Source organism: Lissotriton helveticus, chromosome 7, assembly GCF_964261635.1.
Source record: "Lissotriton helveticus chromosome 7, aLisHel1.1, whole genome shotgun sequence".
Classification (NCBI taxonomy): Eukaryota; Metazoa; Chordata; class Amphibia; order Caudata; family Salamandridae; genus Lissotriton; species Lissotriton helveticus.
This window is the reverse complement of record NC_136068.1, coordinates 45,269,838-45,293,072: the sequence shown is the minus strand read 5'-3', so window position 1 is coordinate 45,293,072 and position 23,235 is coordinate 45,269,838. Positions and strand designations below refer to the sequence as shown.

The 23,235-nt window shown below is 45.9% G+C and overlaps 1 protein-coding gene across 1 annotated transcript in view; it reads left to right on the top strand.

The window, feature by feature from the left end:
• Nucleotides 1-17,541, top strand: part of LOC144767987 (guanylate-binding protein 3-like) — an 85,903-nt gene extending 68,362 nt beyond the window's left edge. Inside the window, exons 9-10 of the mRNA XM_078651366.1 lie at nt 3,989-4,091; nt 15,436-17,541. Of these exons, the coding sequence (XP_078507492.1) occupies nt 3,989-4,091; nt 15,436-15,860 (528 nt within the window). The 3' untranslated portion in view covers nt 15,861-17,541. The remainder of the gene's footprint in view (nt 1-3,988; nt 4,092-15,435) is intronic.
• The last annotated feature ends 5,694 nt before the right edge of the window (nt 17,542-23,235 follow it).

Below are 23,235 nucleotides of genomic sequence, written 5' to 3'. Positions count from 1 at the left end.
AAGTTTCTTTTAAGGGATGCTTAACTTGTACCTTATTCTCCACACACTCATCAGAAAACGAAAGATAGCAAAGATTGACAACCTGCATGTGTTGTATCTTAGAGTCCTGAGTGCTCCCTTATGTTCCCTAACTTCCACTTTTTGACCAAGCGGAATAATCCAACACCTCCTTTACGACACATAGTTTGGTCAGAAAAAGATAATGTGCTCAATGGTTTCTTTTTGATCCCAACAGGCCATGCAGTGCAACTCCTTTGCCCATAGTACACGCTCTCACTTTGCAGTAAAAGCCCAGACAAGTAAAGTATTACTCTGTAGCTAACTTTACCTTCCTGGGGAAGATCTTTAACTGGTGGAGTTACAGGATTTGGTTTAAAAATCCATTTTATTTAAATGATATGCTTTGTATAAGCTCCCACAATAATCACAAAGAAAGGGTGTGTGTTTGTTTGTTTTCCCCCTAATTTAAACATTCTGGTTAAGCATGGGCGGATTTTGCGAATTGGCAATCCGCGAACTTGCGTATTTACGGATTCGCAATCCGCAAAATCCGCGAACTCTCGCGAAATTGCGGATTTTTTTCTTTTTGTGTTCGCAGGGGTTTCTGCCAGTTCGCGAGGGTTGTGTACGAGTTCGCAATTGCAAACTTACTTGTCGGCTCGCAACGGCCGCGACTATGTTGTTTCTACGTCTGGTTCATCATCACATGTTCACAGCACCCTTTGTTTCACCACTGCCACCCTCTGGTACACCCATGCCACCCTCTGGTACATCACTGCCACCCTCTGGTTGGTTTATCACTGTAGATTATGGGGGTGAAAAAAGCAAGCACACCTGTCCTGCTTCAACTGACATGAATTAATTTGGGGTTGATTAATGTGTCACTGAATTTAAACTTCCAGTCTGGCTGGCACCTGCTTCCTTATCTGTAATTTGCTTTCTGTTGCAGTGCAATTTTTTTTTCACAGGACCTTTGTGGCCTACTTGTAGCTATTCTCTGAGCCTGCTGTGAGGGTCAGAGCAGGGTCATAGAATAGTTGCAAGTAGGCAACTGAACTCTGAAGGGGCCCCTCAGGAAGCACTACAGGGAATGGTTACTAATGATAAGATTGAACTTTTGCACCTGCTGAGTGCTTTCAGTTTTGTCAGTAATTGCTTTCTGTTGCAGTGTAATTTTTTTTAACAGGACCTTTGTTGTATACTTGTAGCTATTCTCTGAGCCTGCTGTGAGGGTCAGAGCAGGGTCATAGAATAGTTGCAAGTAGGCAAATGAACTCTGAAGGGGCCCCTCAGGAAGCACTACAGGGAATGGTTACTAATGATAAGATTGAACTTTTGCACCTGCTGAGTGCTTTCAGTTTTGCAAAAATCCAAATATCCAGCAGCATCCACAAAAAGTAATCCTTCCAGGTCAAGATCCAAATCAGAGTGACCAGCACATGAAGAAAGCACTGGGAGGAGCCTGCTGGACAGGAACAGGAAGTTGGAGACTGTGGGGCACTTCCTTCCTCCCACCCCCCCCCCCAAAATGGACTCCTTGCAAAGAAAAAGTGCAGGCAAATGTCAACCTGAGGAGTTATTCTGATAAAAATCATAATTTTCAAGGTTTATGCTGCCTGCTGGTGGATTTCTTGTGCGAAATTGCAAATTTTGCAATCTCGCAATTGTGAGATTGTCGCTGCCCGCCGCATCTACGTGTTCGCAAGTGTTTACTCCCGCGAAATTGTATAGTATTCTAGTTGGCAAGTGCGACCAAGCAAAAAATCCGCTTCGCACGGATTTTACGAATTTTCGGCAAGTTCGCGAGAGTTCGCGGATTGCGAATTTACCGAAAATCCGCAAAATCCGCGAGCGGAACGGATTTTACGCCCATGCTTAATTCTGGTGCTGATAGCTATTAACCTTAGGAGTTCAAGAGTTTCCAGTCAGGATTATAAGAACTTTTTCTTGTTAAATTGCGACAGGTTGTATGGGCCAAAATTTCCAGTGCAAACTTCATCGTAACAGCTAATTGCCAGGTGTGATAAACATTTCACCACCTATAAATCCAATAATAAAGCATTCAGGTGTTTGTACCGAAGTGTCAATTTAACTGGGCACTTGTAATCAAGCTCTTTATGGTCTTTTGTATTCTTGATCTCTCTATTTCCTGCTCCCCTACTTCTAATTTGCCATCCTAGGTCTCTGTATGATGCTCAGGAGCACATAATGACAGTCATTCTTGAGCAAACCTCACCTTTTAGTTTGAGATTCCTGTGCTCCTTTTTAGCTTTAATTTTCACTTTTGACATTTTCTTGTGCGTAGTCGCAGAATATGCATACTTTGGCTGTGTTGTAAGAGCCTCTTCCTTTCAACTCTCATCAATTGAGTGCCCTCGTTTTTGCAGAAAAGCCTACTGACAACTACATACTGAAACAAGTTCCCACATATGCTTTGTAGCAGAAAGGATGTTTGTTCTCTTTTGAAGATTGGAGCCATCAAATCTGCTCCAATCCTCTTTTTGTTACAGTTATATTACTTTTTCCAGCAGCTCGGCCTGTGTAATTTTCCATCAGTTATTCGATCTGTGTCTCTCCAGCTCCTTCAGGGAAACCATAAATATGCAGTTTGTTCTGTTTGTATCTTTCTTCAGCATCTTCAACCTTAATCTTAAAGCATTTAGGTTCTTTTTCAGTTAACATCAATTTTTTTTTCCCCATCTTGAAAATTACATTTTGTGTGTCAGACCCTGGTTTGTGCTTCAGTAACCCTGAAGGATATGTAGTGTAGTTCTAAGCTAATGAGGCCTAACCCTAGTACATCATTGGCTGTAATGTAATTAAAAATGACTTCCTAATAGTAGCCAAAGGGGAATACAGCTGACTATATACAGTCGCTCATAGTAGGTCCTGTACATTACTTTTGCTTTTTATTGTACTTGCTTTAGCATGCCAATGAACCATATTCTAGGATGTCTTCTTTGTTTGAGACCTTTGGGGTTTCATGATGGAAGCCTGGCAACACTGGGCTCTTCAACCTGTAGTCTAAATAAGACCAAGACACCCACTCAACTATCATGCTGCCGAACTACAGTTTGTTGAGAGTTGGCGTGGTTGTGAGACCTGCAGGGATAACCAAACAAGCGAAACTTTTTTTTTATGTACAGGGTCAAGGGCACGTGGTGCTTCAGGCAGAAGTGATGTTGCTTACTTATGCTTACGGCAGGATAAATTCTTAATTTGAGAAGTGCAAGTAAAAGATACTACATCAGGCATCCATTCTCCAGTCTGACAGGTCTTATATCAATAGCTTGGGGAACAGAACAATTCATATCATGTGGGCCCACTATTCTTAGAGTATGAAGTATCATAACATGAGTTAGGGCGTGTGCCACTGTCTAGGGCCACCCTGTGGCTCTTGTACTAATGAATAAGGCTTCATCCGTTAGCTAAAATACTTTAAAGAAATAATGCAAAAATCTTTTGAAAACTTGAGTTTTTTGTGATGATTGTTGATATTGCAGATATTAAAAAAGTAAATATGAAGTTAATAGAGTTGACATATATACTTTTTATCAACATCTTTACTGTTGACTGATTTTCTTGCCTGATGTTTAGTGAGCTAAGTTTGAGCTCAATAACCCTGTCACATATGGGGTGGGGTTTCTGGTGTGGCAAGAAAGAATTGAGTAAAGGCAGGAAATGGCATACTTTGTGGTGATGTACTTGACCAGGTTTGTGGCGAGCATTAAAAATACATTCTTTATAGTATATGCTTAGATATATTTTAGGATCATGGATGTTCATTCATAAGCTCCTACTGAACATTCATTTGTATTTAAAGTGTATGTTTTCGGAATGTTTGAGAACTGAAGATCTAAATAAGGTGATACAGAACTAGTTAGAATTGGTCCATTGACTCTCTAGCTCTCTCCCTGTTCCATGAAGCTTCAGGAGTGATCGATGTACAGGCACTCGTACCCTCACATATATTTTTCATTTTCTACAGGCTCAGGAGGCACTGGATGAATTCCTGGTCAGTAAGAGAGGAGAAGCCGAAGCCATACTAAAAGCAGATAAAAGCCTTAGTGAATCTCAGAAAAAACTTGCTGGTAAGTTCTTGAGGTAGGAAAAAGAATGAAACTCATGAACTTATATTTGACTAGCAAGATGGATGAATGTCTGCAGCACAAAACTGTAGATCTCATCTCAAAATATTCCAAATTCGAGTCTGCTGATTTTAGAGATGCTGATACATCTTTAGCACACAAATATGAACAAATATTATCAAATGACAATTCTATTAATCTCACATTCAATCAGTCAAAAGCATTTGTTAAGCATGCGGCTGCCTCAGCAGACCAGTCATGGCTCTCAAAGTGAAGATTGAAATCACACTGCATCATCCGGAAAACGAATGCGCATCAAACAGCAAGGTTTTTATCGCTCTTTTAAAGATGGCTGCTGACTCAGCCCTACGCAGCTTAAGTCTTTCCAAAGCTTAGCGTGAGTACCGTGAAGGCTCTACCTCCACATCGGGCCTTAAAGAATTTAGGAATACGCATCAAGCAAAGATTATTATACCTCAGTACTCTCTCTTGTTTGTAGAGGCCCAATCTATTCCTCCTGTAAAGAGGGCCCAATCCTGTGATTGCTCTAAAAGCCAGTGTGAGGGCTTTAAATTTAATTTGATTTATCACTGGGAGCCAGTGTAGCTGTTTCAGATGGGGGAGATATGCTGACTGACATTGTGGTCTTTCCTATCCACTCAGGGGTGCTGCCTTCATCCTTCCATGTATATTTTCTGATGGCCATCTCCTATATGTTGCGTCAAAGAAGGGGTGGCGGGAATCTTGAATACACGCTCAAAGGTGCTTATTAAGCTGAAAAACAAAGGTGGTTAATGCTGCTGGGTCCATGAAGCCTCTGCTGAACCTGGTGTCACCCTGAACGAAAGAGTTTAGCCAGGGCAATATATTTCTGAAGCAGGAAGATCCCGGGGGACATCTTGGGGCAAGACTGAAGACAGAAAGAGTGAAATGGTATAGCACCTGACCGGGACTGAGCGGCCAAGAATGACTGATGGGGAGCCAGAGAAAACTGTTAGCTCCCATTTCTTCCAGTCAGAAGGATGGTATGATTAAAATGTTGAAGACTGCAGAAGATATAAATATATGGAACAACACTGTCGTGATCATGTTCCAACCAAATTGCATCTCCCTCTCAAACCGACTCTTCGCCACTTGCTGTTGATCTTTTTCATTTTAGATTTAAATGTCGTGACCCCACTCTTGACCCATATAAGGGATTATCAGTCCTTGGCCATCAAACTGTTTTGTTAAAAATTGAGGGTGAAGTGCATCTGAGGTAACTCTGGCTCATTTGTCTAAACCCTATTGCTGGTGAGGAGTCTGTAACTTGAATACACCGTAGGCTAATGAAGGAAACTGGGTTACTAGTTGAGGGGGGTGAAACTCTACTCCAGCAGCAAACACACTGCTTGACAAGGTGAGGAACAAGCAAGCCCCAGATTAACCTTTGCTCAACCCTCTGGAAGCTTGGCACAGAGGATACAGGCCTAACTTAGAGGCGACGTGCAAGGTATCTATGCAGCACACAAACAATAATAATGTGAAACCAAAACTCGAGGAAAATCTCACACCCATTTAGAAACATAGATCACAATTTAATAAATAAAACCAGAGCAAAACAACAAACTTCTAATCAGTAGAACTGGAGATATGCAAGTTTAAAGTTTTAAGTGAAAATAGCACCAAAAACACAAAGTGCCAAATATGGATAACTGGCCGCATCGGAGCGAGACAAAGTCACAATTTCAGACTATTGTGATGGAGTGGAGGCCAGCTTCAGGGTCGCAGCTAGGCCTATTGAACAAGAGCAGCTTAAATCTTGGTTGCAAAGCAGTGCTAGGTTGCGCGTCAAGTATGTGTCCCACAGCTGAGGCGATGCACCAGATCTGAGTAACTGAGATGCAAGGTCTAGCATTGTCATTGAGGATCCCATTGGCGAGGATTTGCGATGTGAAGTCTGGTGTGAAGTATCGTGTTACACAACCAAGGTGATGCGTTGGTTCAAAGGACCTGAAAGGCTGTGATATGAGAACCTGTGTCGTCGCTGAGGTTGGCATCCACTATGAGATTTGCGAGGCGGGAGCCTGCGTTGGGAAGACGTTATGCAGTGGTGGTTCCAATGTGGGCTGTGAGGTCAATGCAGAGTCCTTGCACTGGAAGAATCCTTGCGGCAGAGACAATGTGTCGGTTCTGCTCAGTGTTGCACAGTTGGGTTGGCAGAGCACCTTCAGGCCCAATTCCAAGGGTCCAGGACTGGGGTGGCACCACATGTCAGATGGCAGGGTCCAGATGCTGGGTTAAAGGTGGTTGGAGCCTATGAAATCACCCTGGGATACTGGGTTTAACAGATGCAGGTCAAGTCCTAACCCAGGTAAGAGAGCAGCAGGTCAACACAGCCGGCTGCAATCCAGCAGAGTGGCAATCCTTTCAGCAGCACAGTATGCCTTCTTCCTGGAAGAGTCCCCACAGTTTCAGAAGTGTACTGAAGAGTGTGTGTCTGAGGTCTAATATTTGTACCTGGTTTACACGTTGAAGTGGAGGATGCTTCTAGAGGTTTCCATTCCCTTATGGTGTCAGGCACCCCTGTCCTGGCCCCAGTTTGTCTGTGGTCACAAGAGTCTGGTGACAAACCCTTTGTGAGGATGCTCAGGCATAGCCTTTGTGACGTGCAAGAATGGTGGGTGACTGCTCGTCCACCTTGCTAACTCGGCGTGGCCATTTTGCCAACATTTTTCTTTCATTTGTCTCACTCTCTGGGAGCAATAAACAAAACCAAACTGCCAGCTACACCTAGTCATGTGACCCAGCACCAGGCTGCAGGGACCAGATGGTAAGGACTAGAAAATGGCTACTTTCTAAAAGTGGCTTTTTCAGAATTGTCTTTAAAAATCTGTCTTTACCATTGAAAAGGGCTTTATTTACAATACTTTGGACACCAAACTCGACTTGTGTACCTGCTCCCAATTGGAAGTTACAACTTATTACAGCCTTTAAGTAGTGAAAAACGACTTTGGGATTTTTTCACCATCAGGACATGTAAAACCTAAAAGTACATGTCCTACATTTTCATTTCAAAAGAATTTTATTGTTATAAAGAAGCAAATGAAGATACAGATTATAAGTAAAAGTGATACAATTGATAACAGATGAGTAGCAATCGGAAGCTGACAATCAAAAATGAGTCATAGCAAATATATCGAAATATAGAAGCAGTCTGCCAAAAACAGAAAAATTAATTAATAATATAAGTTAATATCCTAGGCAGAGTCTACCACCAAAAGTATCACTATCAGTTGGTATAATCAGGGGAAGAGAGGACAGGAAAGAAGAAGGAAGAAAGAATGAAACAGAAAAGGGAAAGAGTGGAAAAAGAGATAGAAGACAGATAAGGAGGAGGAAAAAGAAAGAAAGAGAGAAGGATTCCCAACGAACAAACCCGACAAACACGACAAACAAGACGTCATTCATCCAGACAAATCGATGGGATATTGGTCAACCAACCCCTTGGACGACAACTCCATATAGTTATCCAGAGCAGTCCAAACCCCACTCGCAATAGAGGGAGCCAGGTGAGCATGATCAACCGAGGTATGAGCACTTCGTAAAAAGGAAACCCAAGCCCACCAAGTATGATAAGAAACAGAGGAAAAGGATTTCCATTCCATAAGTATGACTTTCACTGCAATAGTCAATAGTAGATCCAACAGCTGTAATTCCAATGGATCCAAGGGTAGAGGGGTTGGAGCAGCTAATGGACCTAATAAAATAATGGGAAAGAAAGTGGGAACTTAATATTAAAAATGAGCATTAGGTGTTTGTGAATGAGGTCCCAAAAGGGTTGAAGGAGGGAGCACTCAAAAAACATATGCGGAAAGTCACCTGCCAATAAAACGCAGCTCCAACATAAGTTATCATCTTTGAGATTGAGCGAATGTAAGCGAACAGGAGTCCAATGAAGAAGGTTGACAGAGAAAAATTTAGATTGCATTAGCGATGGGGCGATTTTATTGCGAAGAGAAAATTTACCAATCAACTGCCAAGTGTCTGAAGAAATATGGTCAATAAGACCATGCTCAAAATGGTGCAACCCTTTTGTTTGAGCAACTGTCTGCGTAGGCAGTGAAACAGTTGATAAAAATTTATAGATTTTAGAGGCTACATGACCCGATTTAGTCCAGATATGAAAGAGAGAAACCGTAGGAGAAGTAGGATGAAGACGCACCTTAGCCAGCGCTACTTTGATTTTAAGAAAGGTATAAAAATCTAAGTTAGTTAAAGAATATTGTTGAGCTAAGGAGGAAAAAGGTAGTGGCTCATTGTTAGCGCCATAAAGATGTTTAACAAGCGAGACCCCCTTAGCAGCCCAATAAGATATCAGAGAGGGATCAATATTAATTTTAATTTTAGAATTCCGCCAAATAGACGACCATCTAGATTTGTGAAGTGGAATCGCCACTTTCTTGTCTATTTTCCGAATCGCTGCAAGAGTATCCAGAATAATAGAGCGGGAAAAAGGGATGGACAAGGTAGACGCAGTGCAAAAGGAAGCAGTCGGTAATGGAGAAGCCAACTCCTGTTCTATTAACAACCAGGAAGGAATATGAATAGGGGGAGAAGAAAACCACAGAGCACCTTGAGACGCCAAAAAGGCAGTTTGGTACTTCTCCCAATCAGGAAGATTGCAACCCCCCATGTCATAAGGCTTCCGTAAGAATTTATAGGAAATTCTAGCCCGTTTATCATTCCATAAAAATTTAGAGGTTAGAACATCAATTTCATGAAAGAAGGAATCCGATAGCTTCACCGGGAGCATAGAGGACACAAAGTTAACAATAGGTGTAATCATCATTTTAAGGGTCTGGAGGCGACCCCACCAGGAGATGTGTTTCGGGGACCAAGTGTCCAAAAGACGACGTACTTTAAGAATAGTCTGGGATTCATTATAAGTAATTGTAGCATATAAGGTCGAACAAAAATAGATACCCAAATATTTTAATTGTTTAGACTGCCATTTAAAACCAGCAGAACCCATATGCGTAGAAAAACAGTAGGCATTTAAGGGGAACATCTCAGTCTTATCCCTATTTAAGGTGTATCCTGAGACCTTCGAAAAAAGGGAAATCGTATCCGAGATAGCAGGAATAGCCAAGGCAATATCTTCTGAAAAAATGAGGACATCATCCGCATACGCAGCAGTTTTAATACAATGAGGACCAAAAGAAAAACCTTTGATGTCTGGGTGTAACTCAATCAATCTGAGGAGAGGGTCAATGGACAATAAGAACAAAAGTGGAGATAAAGGACAACCTTGTCGAGTGTCTTGGCGAAGATTAAAAAAGGACGACGTAGCACCGTTGACTCTTATGTTAGCTCTAGGTTGAGAGTATAGAGCCATGACCATATTAATAAAGGAGTCCCCAAGATTATGAGCACACAAGACAGCACGAAGAAAAGGCCAAGAAACCTTGTCGAAGGCTTTTTCTGCATCAAGAGCTAGGGCCGCGGCTGGGAGATGAGAACGTTTAGCTGAACCGAGAATATGGCAAAAGGTACGTATATTATCACGCGCAAGACGGCCTTTTACAAAACCCGTTTGAGAGGGATGTACCAGTTTAGGAATGAAGGATTCTAATCTCTTGGCTAAGATTTTAGCAAAAATTTTAGCCTCCATGTTAAGAAGGGAAATAGGACGAAAGTTTTTTGGATCTGAATGATCCTTTCCCTCTTTTGGAATTACTACAATGGTAGCATCAGCCGCCGTGCCAGACACAGACCCATCCTTAATGAAAGCGTCAAAGACCGATTGAAGCTTGGGAACAATCACAGGAAGAAAAGTCTTATAAAACAGAATAGGGTAACCATCAGGTCCTGGAGCTTTGCCAGAACGCGTGGCTTTAATTGCGGCAATGATTTCTTCAGGAGTAATCGGACCACTTAAAAAATTGCTATCTTCCCCGGATACCGCCTGCACCGGGACAGACTTCAAGAAGTCCTGACACTGCTCAAAAGAGGCCTGATTAGAAGGGGTATATAAATTATTATAGAAATCACGAAAGACTTCAAGAATTTCCTCAGTCTGAAATTTTTTAGAACCAAGGTGATCGTTAATAGAAGAGATTTGAGAAGACTTGAAGGAAGAATCCTGAAATTTTAATGTAGCCGCAAGAATTTTTCCAGCCCGATTTTTGAACAACAGCCTTTTAGATTTCTGAGCCTGAACTCCAATATGGGCTCTTTTGGTAACTATAGTGTTATATGTGTATTTTAACTGCTTGATGGACTGTAAGCAAGATTTATCCTTAGACTGTCGAAAGGTAGATTCCAGCTTTTTTATTTCAGTTGCGAGATCTGTAAGTTCTTTTTTAAGAGCAGCATTCCTCCTTGACATACATTTAATGACCTGGCCACGGAAAGTGCATTTAAACGAATCCCAAAGGACAATTGGGGAAGAAACTGAGCCTTCATTCTCAAGGAAAAAGGTTTCGATTGCACTAGAGAACTCATCAATCTGAGCAGTATCATGCAAAATTTCTGTATTTAATCTCCAGGAGCGAGCTCTTGATTTAGGGGCAAAGGACAACAATGTAAAAGTAACCGCGGCATGATCAGAAATCAGAATAGGATGAATAAGCGGAGAGGAGGAAGACGAAACAAGAGAGGAGTGAACCAATAAATAATCAATACGAGAAAAGGTAGAATGAGGTGAAGAAAAGAAGGAAAAATCACTACCAGTAGGGTTGTGAAGACGCCACACATCCTGAAGATGATTAATGGAACACATGTTAAGCATTTGTTTATGGGATTTTGGAGGGCGAAATTGAAAAGCGGAATTCCTATCTAGAATGGGATCCATTGGTAAATTAAAATCCCCACCAACCATAATATTCCCAGAATGAGGTGTGTCATTTAATTTTTTGGTAACCGTCTTCCAAAAGGACGGATCATCCTTGTTAGGGGCGTAAATGTTCATAACGTAAAGATCAGCATTACCATCAGACAACTTAGTTAATAGCCACCGACCCTCAGTATCGTGCTCAGAAGAGATTATGGATAAACCAGAATTTTGGGAAATTAAAGTAATGACTCCATTTCGTTTGCCACAAGCATCGGAACAGACAACATCTGAAACCCATTCTTTCTTTAGGAATAGCGCCTCTCTGGTAGAAATCTTTGTTTCTTGAAAAAGGACTAGATCCGAGGAGAGAGATTTGCAATAATCTAAGATTTTTGACCGTTTCACTGGATGATTTAAACCCTTAACATTAAGGGACAACACATTCAAGCCTGGCATAGACAGAAATTGAAAAAAATAACATAATCCATAGATGGCAAACAGAAAACAAGCAGCACGAATACAGGCATCCAGACTTCAAACATTAACGTCGCAGCGGGAGAGTCCATGAGGGAAATCCGAAAGAAGAAAAAAGACAAGAGAGGAGAAGAAAGAAGAGAGAAAAGAAACAGCAGGGGAGGTCTGAAAAAGACCAAATTCATACCAGGGGGAACGTGGGAAGGCGAGCAAGGGGACCATCATGAGGAATGATTATAATTGATATGAACAACCCCAAAACAGTATACAACTGAATATACGTAATTAGGAGATAGGAACAACTGCAACATAAACCAATAACAGTAGAGTAGTACAAAAACAATTCATCCATGAATTTATAAAGAGAATACGCATATATCAAGTTAATTCACAAAGAGCATATAAAGTAATCAAAAAAAAAGAGAAATAGATGGAAAAGAGAGAGAAATCTAGTAAAAGAAATGCAATAGCAAGTCGCAATTATAGTAATACCTTATCAGAAGGAAGAAAACAGCAAGAACACAGCATAAAAGTAGACGAAAAGTAGAATAAATAGAAGAAAAACATAATTACAAGAAGACTACAGGGTGTAGCAGAAAGAAAAGAGATGAAATACATTAGAGCAAGGCACTGAAACAGGAGGCCAATCTATCAAATAAGGAAGCACTACCCTAGATAAATACAAGGAACTATATCATAACGAGGATAAATATGAAAAAAAAACGCAAGATAAGCAAACAATCAATTGGCTTTAAATATAGAGAACTTTGCATAATAATTGACACAAAAGTGCAGAAACATATCAGAAATATAGGAAGAGAGAAGAGGGTAAAGAAGAGACTAAAAAGTGTAATAAAAGTAGAATAGCTTATTATACAGTATAAGAGAAGTGCACAGATTTGCAATAGCCTAGCACCAATACAAGGAAATAGTAAATAGCTGAGAAGCAGAACAAGCAATGAAACAGCAATGTAAGTATATATTAAACCTAAATATACAATACATATTTAAAGATACTTGTAATCAATGAATTGACATGCAAAAGGTATATAAACCCCGTTATAAGTAACCAGGGAGAACAGGAAGGAACAATAAAAGATAAGAAAGTCCTATATGATATTCAGACAAATTAATAGTAAAATATAAAAGTGATCCAATATCTGAGACCTCATAGAAAAGATCATGTAAGACCAGTAAAGCAGTCCAAGCATTAAAACAATAACTAGGTAAGCATATAAATAAATGCAAGGTACAATAATCATAGCATGGTGAGCGCAGCTAAACACAACTATAGAAAATATATAATAATGAGCCTATGACCAACGCTTGTATCATAATACGAAACAGAACCAGACAAATTGAAGTCAAAAAGACGAAAGACATACAAAAAGAATGAGCACACACGACGGAATATCAAGTACAAATCAAGTGAGAAAGTAGACTACTCCAAAAACGATAAAGAAATAAACAATCTAAGGACGGGGATAGAGGAAAGAAGAAATATGAATACACATTGTAGCAACATAACCAAAATAAATAGACGCAAAAATGGTTACCGGGAAAAAGATCATACAGAAGCAGACTACTACTACAAAACGTAACAAGGAAACAGATATGTGATATGTCTAATATGGCAAAGAGGAAGGAGAGAACGAAGACTAACAACACAAACCATAATGAGGAAGAAAACCATGTCAAATGACAACATCATGAAGACGGGAAAAAGAGCACACCGACTACGAGAATAAAAACATCATCGAAAAAGGTGACTGACAACAACAGTCACAAAAGAAAGCCATATGCGCACCATCACACACGGAGCACGCAGGTCTAAAAGGTAAACTCAATAGACCCGGAAAAAACAGAGAAAAGACAAGGAAGACAAAGAGTTACATCAAGTGCCAGAAGCACCAGGCAGACGCGAAGCCTCCATTTGAAGTTCCATCTGTAGCTCCATCTGATTGTCTAAAAAAGAGGCCAAGTCAGCAGGTTCATCGAAGATTCGAGAGCGACCTTTGAAGGTAATGCGAAATTTGGAAGGGCCAGAGAAGGAGAAAGGGATATTCATTTCAGATAGACGCTTTCGAAGATTAAGAAAACCTTTCCTCCTTATCACAGTGTCTCTTGCAAAGTCTTGAGAAATCGAAATACGGTGTCCTTCCCAAGAAAGAACTTTAATCTTCCGCATATGAGCCAAAATTTGTTCCGTGTGCTGATGACGCAATGGTTTAAAAATGACAGCCCGTGGTTGCGTAGCAGATTTAGAACGGAAAGTGGGGACACGATGTGCCCGTTCCAGCTCAAAGTCTTTTTGAAATGAAATTTGCAGAGTAGAAGGCAACCATTGGTATGTATAAGAAGTCAATCATAGATGGAGCACCTTTCTCGGCTTCTTCAGGAAGGCCAAAAATGCGCAGGTTGGATCTACGGTTACGGTCCTCCTGCTCAGTTAGATCCCTCCGCAAAGCCGCCATTGAGCGCTCGAATTGTAAAAGAGATCTAGACTGCTTCTGCAGATTATCCTCAGCGCCACTAATGCGTGTCTCCGTGGCAGAGACACGAATGGAGAGAGCCTTAAGATCATTTCTGATGGCTGATACCTCCACCTGCAGTAAGTCTGTATTAGTTTTAGTAGACTGCGCAATGTCATGCACGTCATTGAGACGTGTCAGAATAGCCTCCAGAGTAGAATTAGTATCTTTTTGAGAGGATTCAGGTGTAGGAGATAGTTGTTTAAGTCTCTTAAGAGAAGCTTTCGACTCCTTTGCATCTTTAGCAGTCGGCGACAAGCCCATATTTGCTGCCATAGAGCCTCCCAAACAAAAGTAGAAGAGACAAACACGTCAGAGAGCTAAGGAAAAACCCAAAGCCCGAGGATAATGATTCACTCAGGAGGCAGGGAAAAAACAAAAGAAAAATAGTAAAAATATGCAAGCACACCTCTTGCAGGTAAAGGAGGGTATTAAAGAGCAGTTAATAGCAGTGGAAGGCACTGAAGACGCTCAGAATAACGTAGGGTAAAATGCAACAAGATTATATTGTAAGGCACCACAGCATGAAAAACGGAAAACGAAGGCTCTATAAGCTGGTAGGGGTTAATAGTAGTCACCAACACCTATTTGCGGGCATTTCGTAGAGCTTCGTAGCCATAGTAGCTCCTTTGCTGAGGAGACTCGGAACTGCGTGTAAATGCGACCCAAAATGGCGGCCGCCCACAGAAACACCGAGCGTCACCTTAAATCGTGAGAAGAGCAGTCATCATTAGGTCCTGGGCACAGGAAGGACGTTCCGCCGGCACACGGCACCTTCCGACACAAGAGGCTCCGTTTGTTGCGAGTATGGGGTCCCTGGAAGCGGAGACGAAACTCCGACGGCCCTCGCTCGTCCCGGAGCTCAAGCGCGAACCGCCATTCCAAAGCGGCACGCAAACCACGCCCCTACATGTCCTACATTTTAAACACACTAGTCCCTGCCTTCTAGACTGCACAGAGTTTAGCCTTAGGCTGACGTATATGTATTAAAAGGAAAGCTTTTGGCCTGGCAAAAGGTTATTTTGCCAGATCAAAATGGCAGTTTAAAACTACGCACACAGCCTGAGCCTGAGCCATGTTAAAAGAGCTTCTTAAGATGGTGGCCCAATTAGTGCTGCAGGCCCACTCATAGCACTTACTTTACAGGTCCTGGGTACAGGCAGTACCACTTTACTAGGGGCTTTCAGGTAAATTAAATGTGCCAAATGGGTGTAAGCCAATTCTACCATGTTTTAAGGAGAGAGCACAAGTGCAGAGTCTTACAAGCCAAGAAAAACAGGAGGGTGAAGGCAAAACGTACAGGGATGACCTTGAAGAAAGGGCCATGTCCAACAGCAAACTATTCTATTTCCAATTTACAACTTCTGTGCTGCAAAGTTTCTGATTGTAAAATTTGACTACTCTATGCAATGAATTCTAGCAATTTTGTGTATTATACATCCTGTTATGACCTTTCTGGTGTTGAGAAGATTTAAGAAATTTGCTTTCACCAGTCTTTTAACATTCTTTACCATTTCATTACTAGATGAGAAGGAGAAGGTGGCTCTGATCGAGCAGGAGAAGAAGGTAGCAGAGGAGAAGAATTTGCAGGCGGAGCAGCTGCTGAGGGACCAGGAGCGCAGCCACCAGGAGAGCGTGGCACAGCTGCAGCGTAAGATGGAGGAGGAGGCTGAGAACATCAAGAAGGAAGCGGAGAAGGCACTGGAGAGTAAACTAAAGCTCCACGAGGAGATGCTGGAGAAGGGCTTCCAAGAAAAGGCCAAGATGATGGAGAGTGAACTCTCCACCTTGAGGAATGAGGTCAGCGAAGCCAAGAACAAGAACTTTATTGTGGATATCATCCGAGGCGTCGGGGAAGGGCTCTCACATGCTGCTAACATAATAGACATATGGAAAAGTCGAAAAGGTTCGTCCTCCAGAAACAGTCTTCCTTCCGGGAAGGCAAAGTAGGAGTTTTATTGGGACCGGTCAAAAAGAAAGGTGCTTCTCTTTACTTTCTCAACTGCACTGGTGGAAAGTGTCTTGCATGTTTCTCCAAAAGTAAATCTTGCCAATAGTCTAACATTTGTCTGTGCCACACAGGAACTTCCCAGACACTGTGATAGTGACTGCTCTTTCCAGTACTTCTTCTTGATGTTGGAGGAAGCCCCACACATCTAGGGGAACCTTCTAGAAGCTAGTTGAGTGGTGTCTAGAGGAGCTTTCTCTTTGGCACTGCACGAGGCACAATATTTACTTCCCCAGAAATTACTAATTTTCTGTCTTGAAATGTTATTTAGTATAACTGTGGAAAAATAAATGTTAATGAAATAGACTCTCCTCAAGGATAGCTCTTGGAGTTCCTTGCTTCCTAAAGTTTGGTTACTGCTCGTATCTGGCTTCACACAGTTATTTAGTCTTGTGCACACGTATACTCTCGCCCTTTGTCTGTGGTTTGTGAACAGGAAGTAAGTCAGTTGTCCTCGCTGAATCCCGCACTGGTGTCTTTGGGCCTCATGATTTAGTGATCGAACTATCGCAAATTGTGTTTCTGCCTCTTTGAGCATGAACTTAGGGGCATATTACCAACTAGTAGTGATAATTATCGCTAAAGAGGCTTAGCAACGATTTTTTTATCGCTGGATGTTAGCGGAGAAAACATGCTATTAGCAACGTTTTTTCTGCATTGTGCTACAATATCCAACGATAGCGGCAAAATGCGTGAATATCGCTGAGAATACATCGATATTCACGCATTAGTGACAAAATGCTCTTAGCCATGTTATCCACCTCCCATTGGATAACATGGCTAAGAACTGGTCTGAGCAGGCGTTGGTTTTTGGCGATAGCGGGAATATTTCCATCGCTATGCCTGCCTTGCTAATAGGCGATCGCGACATTAGCAACTGCTTTCAGTCGCTAACAGGTTGGGTACGCCCACTTTGTATGTCATTAGCGATAAATATCGCTGTCATGCAAAGCGGGCCCCAAACCGCTCGCTATCACCTAAAAGCTGTCGCTAACATCAGTTAGCGACAGCTTGCTAATAGAGCGATAGAATTATCGCCGCTTAGCGGCCGAAAACGGCCGTTAAACCGGCGATAATTGCCTATCGCCACCCTTGGTAATATGCCCCTTAGATTTGGAGCGGAGTTCAACGTGCCTTCAGCTCCTGTATTTGAGCAGGCAGTTACCACTAGGTATTACCTGGTCTTAACTACCTTGCCATAACATTTGTCTGGGGTAATTACATGTGTAAATACCGTTTGTGCGTGTCATTCTCCATTATTTTGCACCAAGTGTAAATCTGATGGGAATGTCATATGTGTCGTGGTTATTTTCCCGCTTTTGTTCGTAAACAGGTGTCACTGACCCTGCAGGAGTTTTATCAACAGGAGAATCTGTTATGCGCATTTAGAGCTCAATTGATAAGGAATTCTGAAAAAAGCCAATGTTAAAATGACACTGGACCCACGTGCTATTGTAATTCTCCAAGTAACTGTGTTTATGCATCTCTCATGATTTCATAGTGGTTCCTTAGCTGCAATGTATTCGTTTTTGTAAGTTTACATCAGTTATAATTTGTTTAGGCATGTACCGTGCACTGTGTATATGAGAATCCAATAAATATTTATTGAATGTATGGTTCAAATCTTGGTGCCCCTCTCTGTTTTCTAGATTTATTAGCCCATTTGTTCCAGCGTTTGCGTTATTTAGTGTAAGGGGGAACATTTGATTGGCCACAGAGCTGATGACTGTTAAGACTGATTCCTCCAGTATCCAGGCTGCCTAAAGCCAGGACATGGATCTGAAAGGCTCCTCCTCTCCAGACCTCCAGTGCCTCAAACTCTGCCTGCACCTCATCCAGACCTGGAGGTCCAGCGCCTACCTGCAGCTGGAGCCCACGAGAGAGGGTTCAGGCGCAGACAAGGTTTACGTCATTGGGGTATTCATGCCAGGGCAAAGGGGTCACACTAAAGGCCTGCGCATATCCCAACATGGCAGCCATTTTGGAACAGGCTGATATTTGTACCAGGGTTCATTACAGGCAGGTCCTGGGCTAAGATACAGTGCTATTGCAGCAATGCAAGACACCGCCTAGAATAGAGAACAATGACAAATTTTATTAATTGCGATTTCTTTATTAAGCTGCACGAAAGGCTAACAGATGTATCTGAAACACACTCGTTCACCGCGGGGGAAGGGCAGGGTGGGGATTTTTTGTGCTATTTACAGATAATGGATTTTTATTGTGGCTCAAATCTGTAACACTCATTTTATCAACCCTTGAAGGATGAAAGGTATAGAGGATCTGCAAGGATTTTAACCCTATGACCATGCAATCATACACAGATCCCTGCCATGTATGGTCTAGTCCAGTGGCCGCTAGGTCCAGCAGTCGGGTAGTCTTGCCTGAGAACCGACACCAGATGTTCACTCTCCAGTGGTTGCCTTGTCGACCAGAGAGGGCCTCTCTGAGCCTTGTGTGGGTGTGCTTCCACTCGAGGATTCCTGCGAGGCTCAGTCTGGAGTGTGCTCAGTGCTACTGAGGTAGATCAATAAACAATGTCCCAACAGGTAATAGTATAAGACTAATAAGCATGCATGCAACAGGCATTACAATGACAGAAATAAGGCGACCACTATTTGTTTGATTAAAGATTGTGAATCATCTTGTATTTAGAAGTTATTATTCATGGTCGGGCATATACAGTTAAAGCAGCACTGTATAGAACAAATTCTGTGACAACCATAATGCACTTGGTGCTCAAGAACGTGTCTGTGAAAAACGTGGCAACGCAAGTGATAGGGTGAACAGCGTGGACGGCGCACAGTGAACAATGGTGCAAATAATGTACAGTGGGTGGCTCAAGTATTGTCACAAAGTGACATCACTGTATACAGTAATTTTGTAATTCGTATTGAGCCACAATGAGAAGTGCGCCTAGTATTGCGCTGTAGAGTCGACGGCGTTTCGATCCTCTTGAATTGGGATCGTCATCAGGACAAGGTTGTTTTGTTTATGAAGTGCTGTTGGACCAGCCGGATCAATGAATTAATCCGTGAGAGATTCGTATACGGCGGATCGCACCACGTCTGCACGAGGGCAGGGTCTTTGAAGAGTTGAGGCCGTCAAAGTACCGGCCAGATGCGGGACGCAGGTCCTGAATCGATCGGCGGGCCTGCAGTGGAGTAAATCCGGGAGCTGGTGAATGGCAGCAGCACCTGAGGAGTTATGGAAGTACAGCAACTCCTCAGTTGTCACAGAATTTGTTCTATACAGTGCTGCTTTAACTGTATATGCCCGACCATGAATAATAACTTATAAATGCAAGATGATTCACAATCTGTAATCAACCGAATAGTGGTCTCCTTATTTCTGTCATTGTAATGCCTGTTGCATGCATGCTTATTTGTCTTAAACTATTACCTGTTGGGACATTGTTTATTTATCTACCTTCTTAACTCAGTCCCAACGTGGTGTATGGGTCACACTCCTGTAACTCTTTACTACAGTGCTACTGAGGGCCGAGGGCGTGACTCCAGGGTTACACTCTCTCATTGGTGCATATTTACAACTTTCAGCACTTCACAAAGGTTATCCTGGGAATAAGTGAAAACCTACAATAACCTCATGTTTCCACAGGTACTTTACACATCCAAAAATACACACACATGTATTTTGTACCTGAAAGTAGAAATAGGCTCGCTAGCCTATTTTTGTTCTCAACAAAGGACACTATTTTCCAGGGTGGGAAAGGTTTGAAAGGAAACATTTGAATGTCCAGAAATGTGTGTCACACTCATTATATCCCAAGTCAGTGGACTGTGGGAGTAGTTGGAAGAATGACACACACTGGGCCTCTCTCAAATGTAACTGCCCATCACATACTTCTGCATAGAACAAAAGGGGTTCACTCTGCAGGACTTGGCAGCCCCTCATGTATCATTGCTGGCTGCGGGATCTGCATCGCCCACCTTCAGGTTTGCACCCCCCCATGCATCTCTTGTGTTTGCCAAGACCCCAAGCTCCTCTCTGTAGAGGAGGTGAGGCCATTCTGTCTGCCCATTTACAGATGTGCTATGGCAGGGGTGCCCAAACCTGTCCTGGCGGGCCGTATCCATGCCAGATTTTTGGGATATCCCCATCTGGGGATCACGGTTCGATCCCCGGCACCGGCGGCAGATTAGCCCAGCACCAGGTGACTGGGAAATAGCTGGCGCCGCGGCTAGGGCGGCTGACTCCGGAATCTGGAGATTTTTTTATTTAAGGTTTTTGTAGAGCGCGTAGTAACCCTCGAGCATCCCAGAGATCAGGGTTCGATCCCCGGCACCGGCCGCAGATTAGCCCAGCACCACGTGACTCAGGGAAATAGCTGGCGCCGCGGCTAGGGAGGCTGACTCCGGAATCTGGAGATCACGGTTCGATCCCCGGCACCGGCGGCAGATTAGCCCAGCACCAGGTGACTCTGGGAAATAGCTGGCGCCGCGGCTAGGGCGGCTGAGTCCGGAATCTGGAGATTTTTTTATTTAAGGTTTTTGTAGAGCGCGTAGTAACCCTCGAGCATCCCAGAGATCAGGGTTCGATCCCCGGCACCGGCCGCAGATTAGCCCAGCACCATGTGACTCTGGGCAATAGCTTGCTTAATCTTCCCGACGGCCCCTAGCCCCTAGAGACCCTTACGGGTGATTGTGCGCCTTACAAATGTGGATTATTATTATTATTATTATTTGGGCCGATTCCGATCCGGTTCGTAAAAGCACATCTGCCCGAATCTGTCGGACAACCACGTACGCCCGGGAGAGGACTGCCCGGGACCCGTGGAGCCCGTCCTGGTCACTCGGACCTGCCATCGGCCTGGAGAAGGGAGCGCCGGACGCCCGGGGGGAGGACTGCCCGGGACCCGTGGAGCCCGTCCTGGGCACTCTGACCTGCCGTCGGCCCGGGGAAGGGAGCCCCGGACGCCCGGGGGGAGGACTGCCCGGGACCCATGGAGCCCGTCCTGGGCACTCTGACCTGCCGACGGCCCGGGGAAGGGAGCCCCGGACGCCCGGGGGAGGACTGCCCGGGACCCGTGGAACTCGTCCTGGGCACTCTGATATTCCGCTGACCCGGGGAAGGGAACCCCGGACGCCCGGGAACCGTGGAGCCCGTCCTGGGCACTCTGACAAGCCGTCGGACCGGGGAAGGGAGCCCCGGACGCCCGGGACCCGTGGAGCCTGTCCTGGGAACTCCGGCATGCCGTTGGCCCGGGGAAGGGAGTCCCAGATACCCGGGACCCGTGGAGCCCGTCATGGGCACTCTGACAAGCCGGTGTCCCGGGGAAGGGAGCCCCGGACGCCCGGGACTCGTGGAGCCCGTCCTGGGCACTCTGGCATGCCGTTGGCCTGGGGAAGGGAGCCCCGGACGCCCGGGGCCCGTGGAGCCCATCCTGGGCACTTTGACATGCCGTTGGCCTGGGGAAGGGAGCCCCGGACGCCCGGGGGGGAGGACTGCCAGGGACCCGTGGAGCCCGTCCTGGGCACTTTGACCTGCCGTTGGCCTGGAGATGGAAGCCCCGGATGCCTAGGGAAGGACTGCCCGGGACCCATGGAGCCCGTCCCGGGTACTTTGCCATGCTGTTGGCCTCCTGGAGATGGGTGCCCCGGACGCCCGGGGGAGGACTGCCCGGGACGTATGGAGCCCGTCCCGGGCACTTTTGCATGCCGTTGGCAGGGATGGAGCCCCGGACGCCCGGGGGACGACTGCCCAAGAGCCATGGAGCCCGTCCTGGGCAATTTGACAAGCCGTTGGCCTGGAGGAAGGAAGCCCGGGTGGCCTAGGGAGGTGTTACCCAGGCATAGCCCATCTGGTCCCCCTAGCAGAGAACCACCAGCCTTGGAGGGGTGTCCGGGCGTACCCTGTCCCTAGTAATCCGGAGGGAAATTACCTGACTTTCTTGCAATCTGTGCACACGAGGTGACAGAGGGGACCCAAGGCGTAAAAGTACCCGACCTCCTGGAGCCCTCGCTGGGATCCGGGAGGCGAATGGCACCTCATCATGACTTCCAGGGCGACCAGATGGCCGAGGCGAGAGGGGCGACCAGATGGCCGGGACCAAAATGACGCCAATCTGCCAGCCCCGGAGCTGCAGGGCTCTGGGGCTGCAGGGTTCCGGGGGCTGCAGAGCTGCAGGTCTCTGGGGCTGCAGGGCTCCGGGGCTTCAGGCCCCCCCGGGCCCTGATGAACCCTCCGTCCCGGGCGCCTCCGACCCCCGGCCGGCTTGCAGGACGGAGGGGGGATTCCCGCACCACTGGGCCCTGCCGGACGGGGCTCAAGCCCCGGGCCCGGTCCCCGGCCCCAGTCCCGGCTTTCCGAACCCTAGGCCGGGCCGGGGAGAGCCTCCCCTGGGCCCCCGGTGGACCCTCCGTCCCAGGCGCCCCGGACCCCCGGCCGGATTGCTGGACGGAGGGGTACCAGCACCCTCGGGGCCTGGCCAGATGGAGTTCAAGCCCCGGGTCCGGTCCCACCTTCCGAACCCTAGCCAGGTTGGGGAGAGCCTCTCCGGGCCCCGGTGGAGCCCCGTCCCCAGCGCCCGGACCCACTGGTGGCCTGCGGGACAGGGGGCTCCAGCACCCTCGGGGCCTGGCCAGATGGAGTTCAAGCCCCGGGTCCGGTCCCACCTTCCGAACCCTAGCCAGGCTGGGGAGAGCCTCCCCGGGCCCCGGTGGAGCCCCGTCCCCAGCGCCCGGACCCACTGGTGGCCTGCGGGACAGGGGGCTCCAGCACCCTCGGGCCTGGCCAGATGGAGTTCAAGCCCCGGGTCCGGTCCCACCTTCCGAACCCTAGCCAGGCTGGGGAGAGCCTCCCCGGGCCCCGGTGGAGCCCCGTCCCCAGCGCCCGGACCCACTGGTGGCCTGCGGGATAGGGGGCTCCAGCACCCTCTGGGCCTGGCCAGATGGAGTTCAAGCCCCGGGTCCGGTCCCACCTTCTGAACCCTAGCCAGGCTGGGGAGAGCCTCCCCGGGCCCCGGTGGAGCCCCGTCCCCAGCGCCCGGACCCACTGGTGGCCTGCGGGACAGGGGGCTCCAGCACCCTCGGGCCTGGCCAGATGGAGTTCAAGCCCCGGGTCCGGTCCCACCTTCTGAACCCTAGCCAGGCTGGGGAGAGCCTCCCCGGGCCCCGGTGGAACCTCCGTCCCGGGAGCCCCGGACCCCCGGCCGGATTGCAGGACGGAGGGGTACCAGCACCCTCGGGGCCTGGCCAGATGGAGTTCAAGCCCCGGATCCTGTCCCACCTTCCGAACCCTAGCCAGGCTGGGGAGAGCCTCCCCGGGCCCCAGTGGAGCCCCGTCCCCAGCACCCGG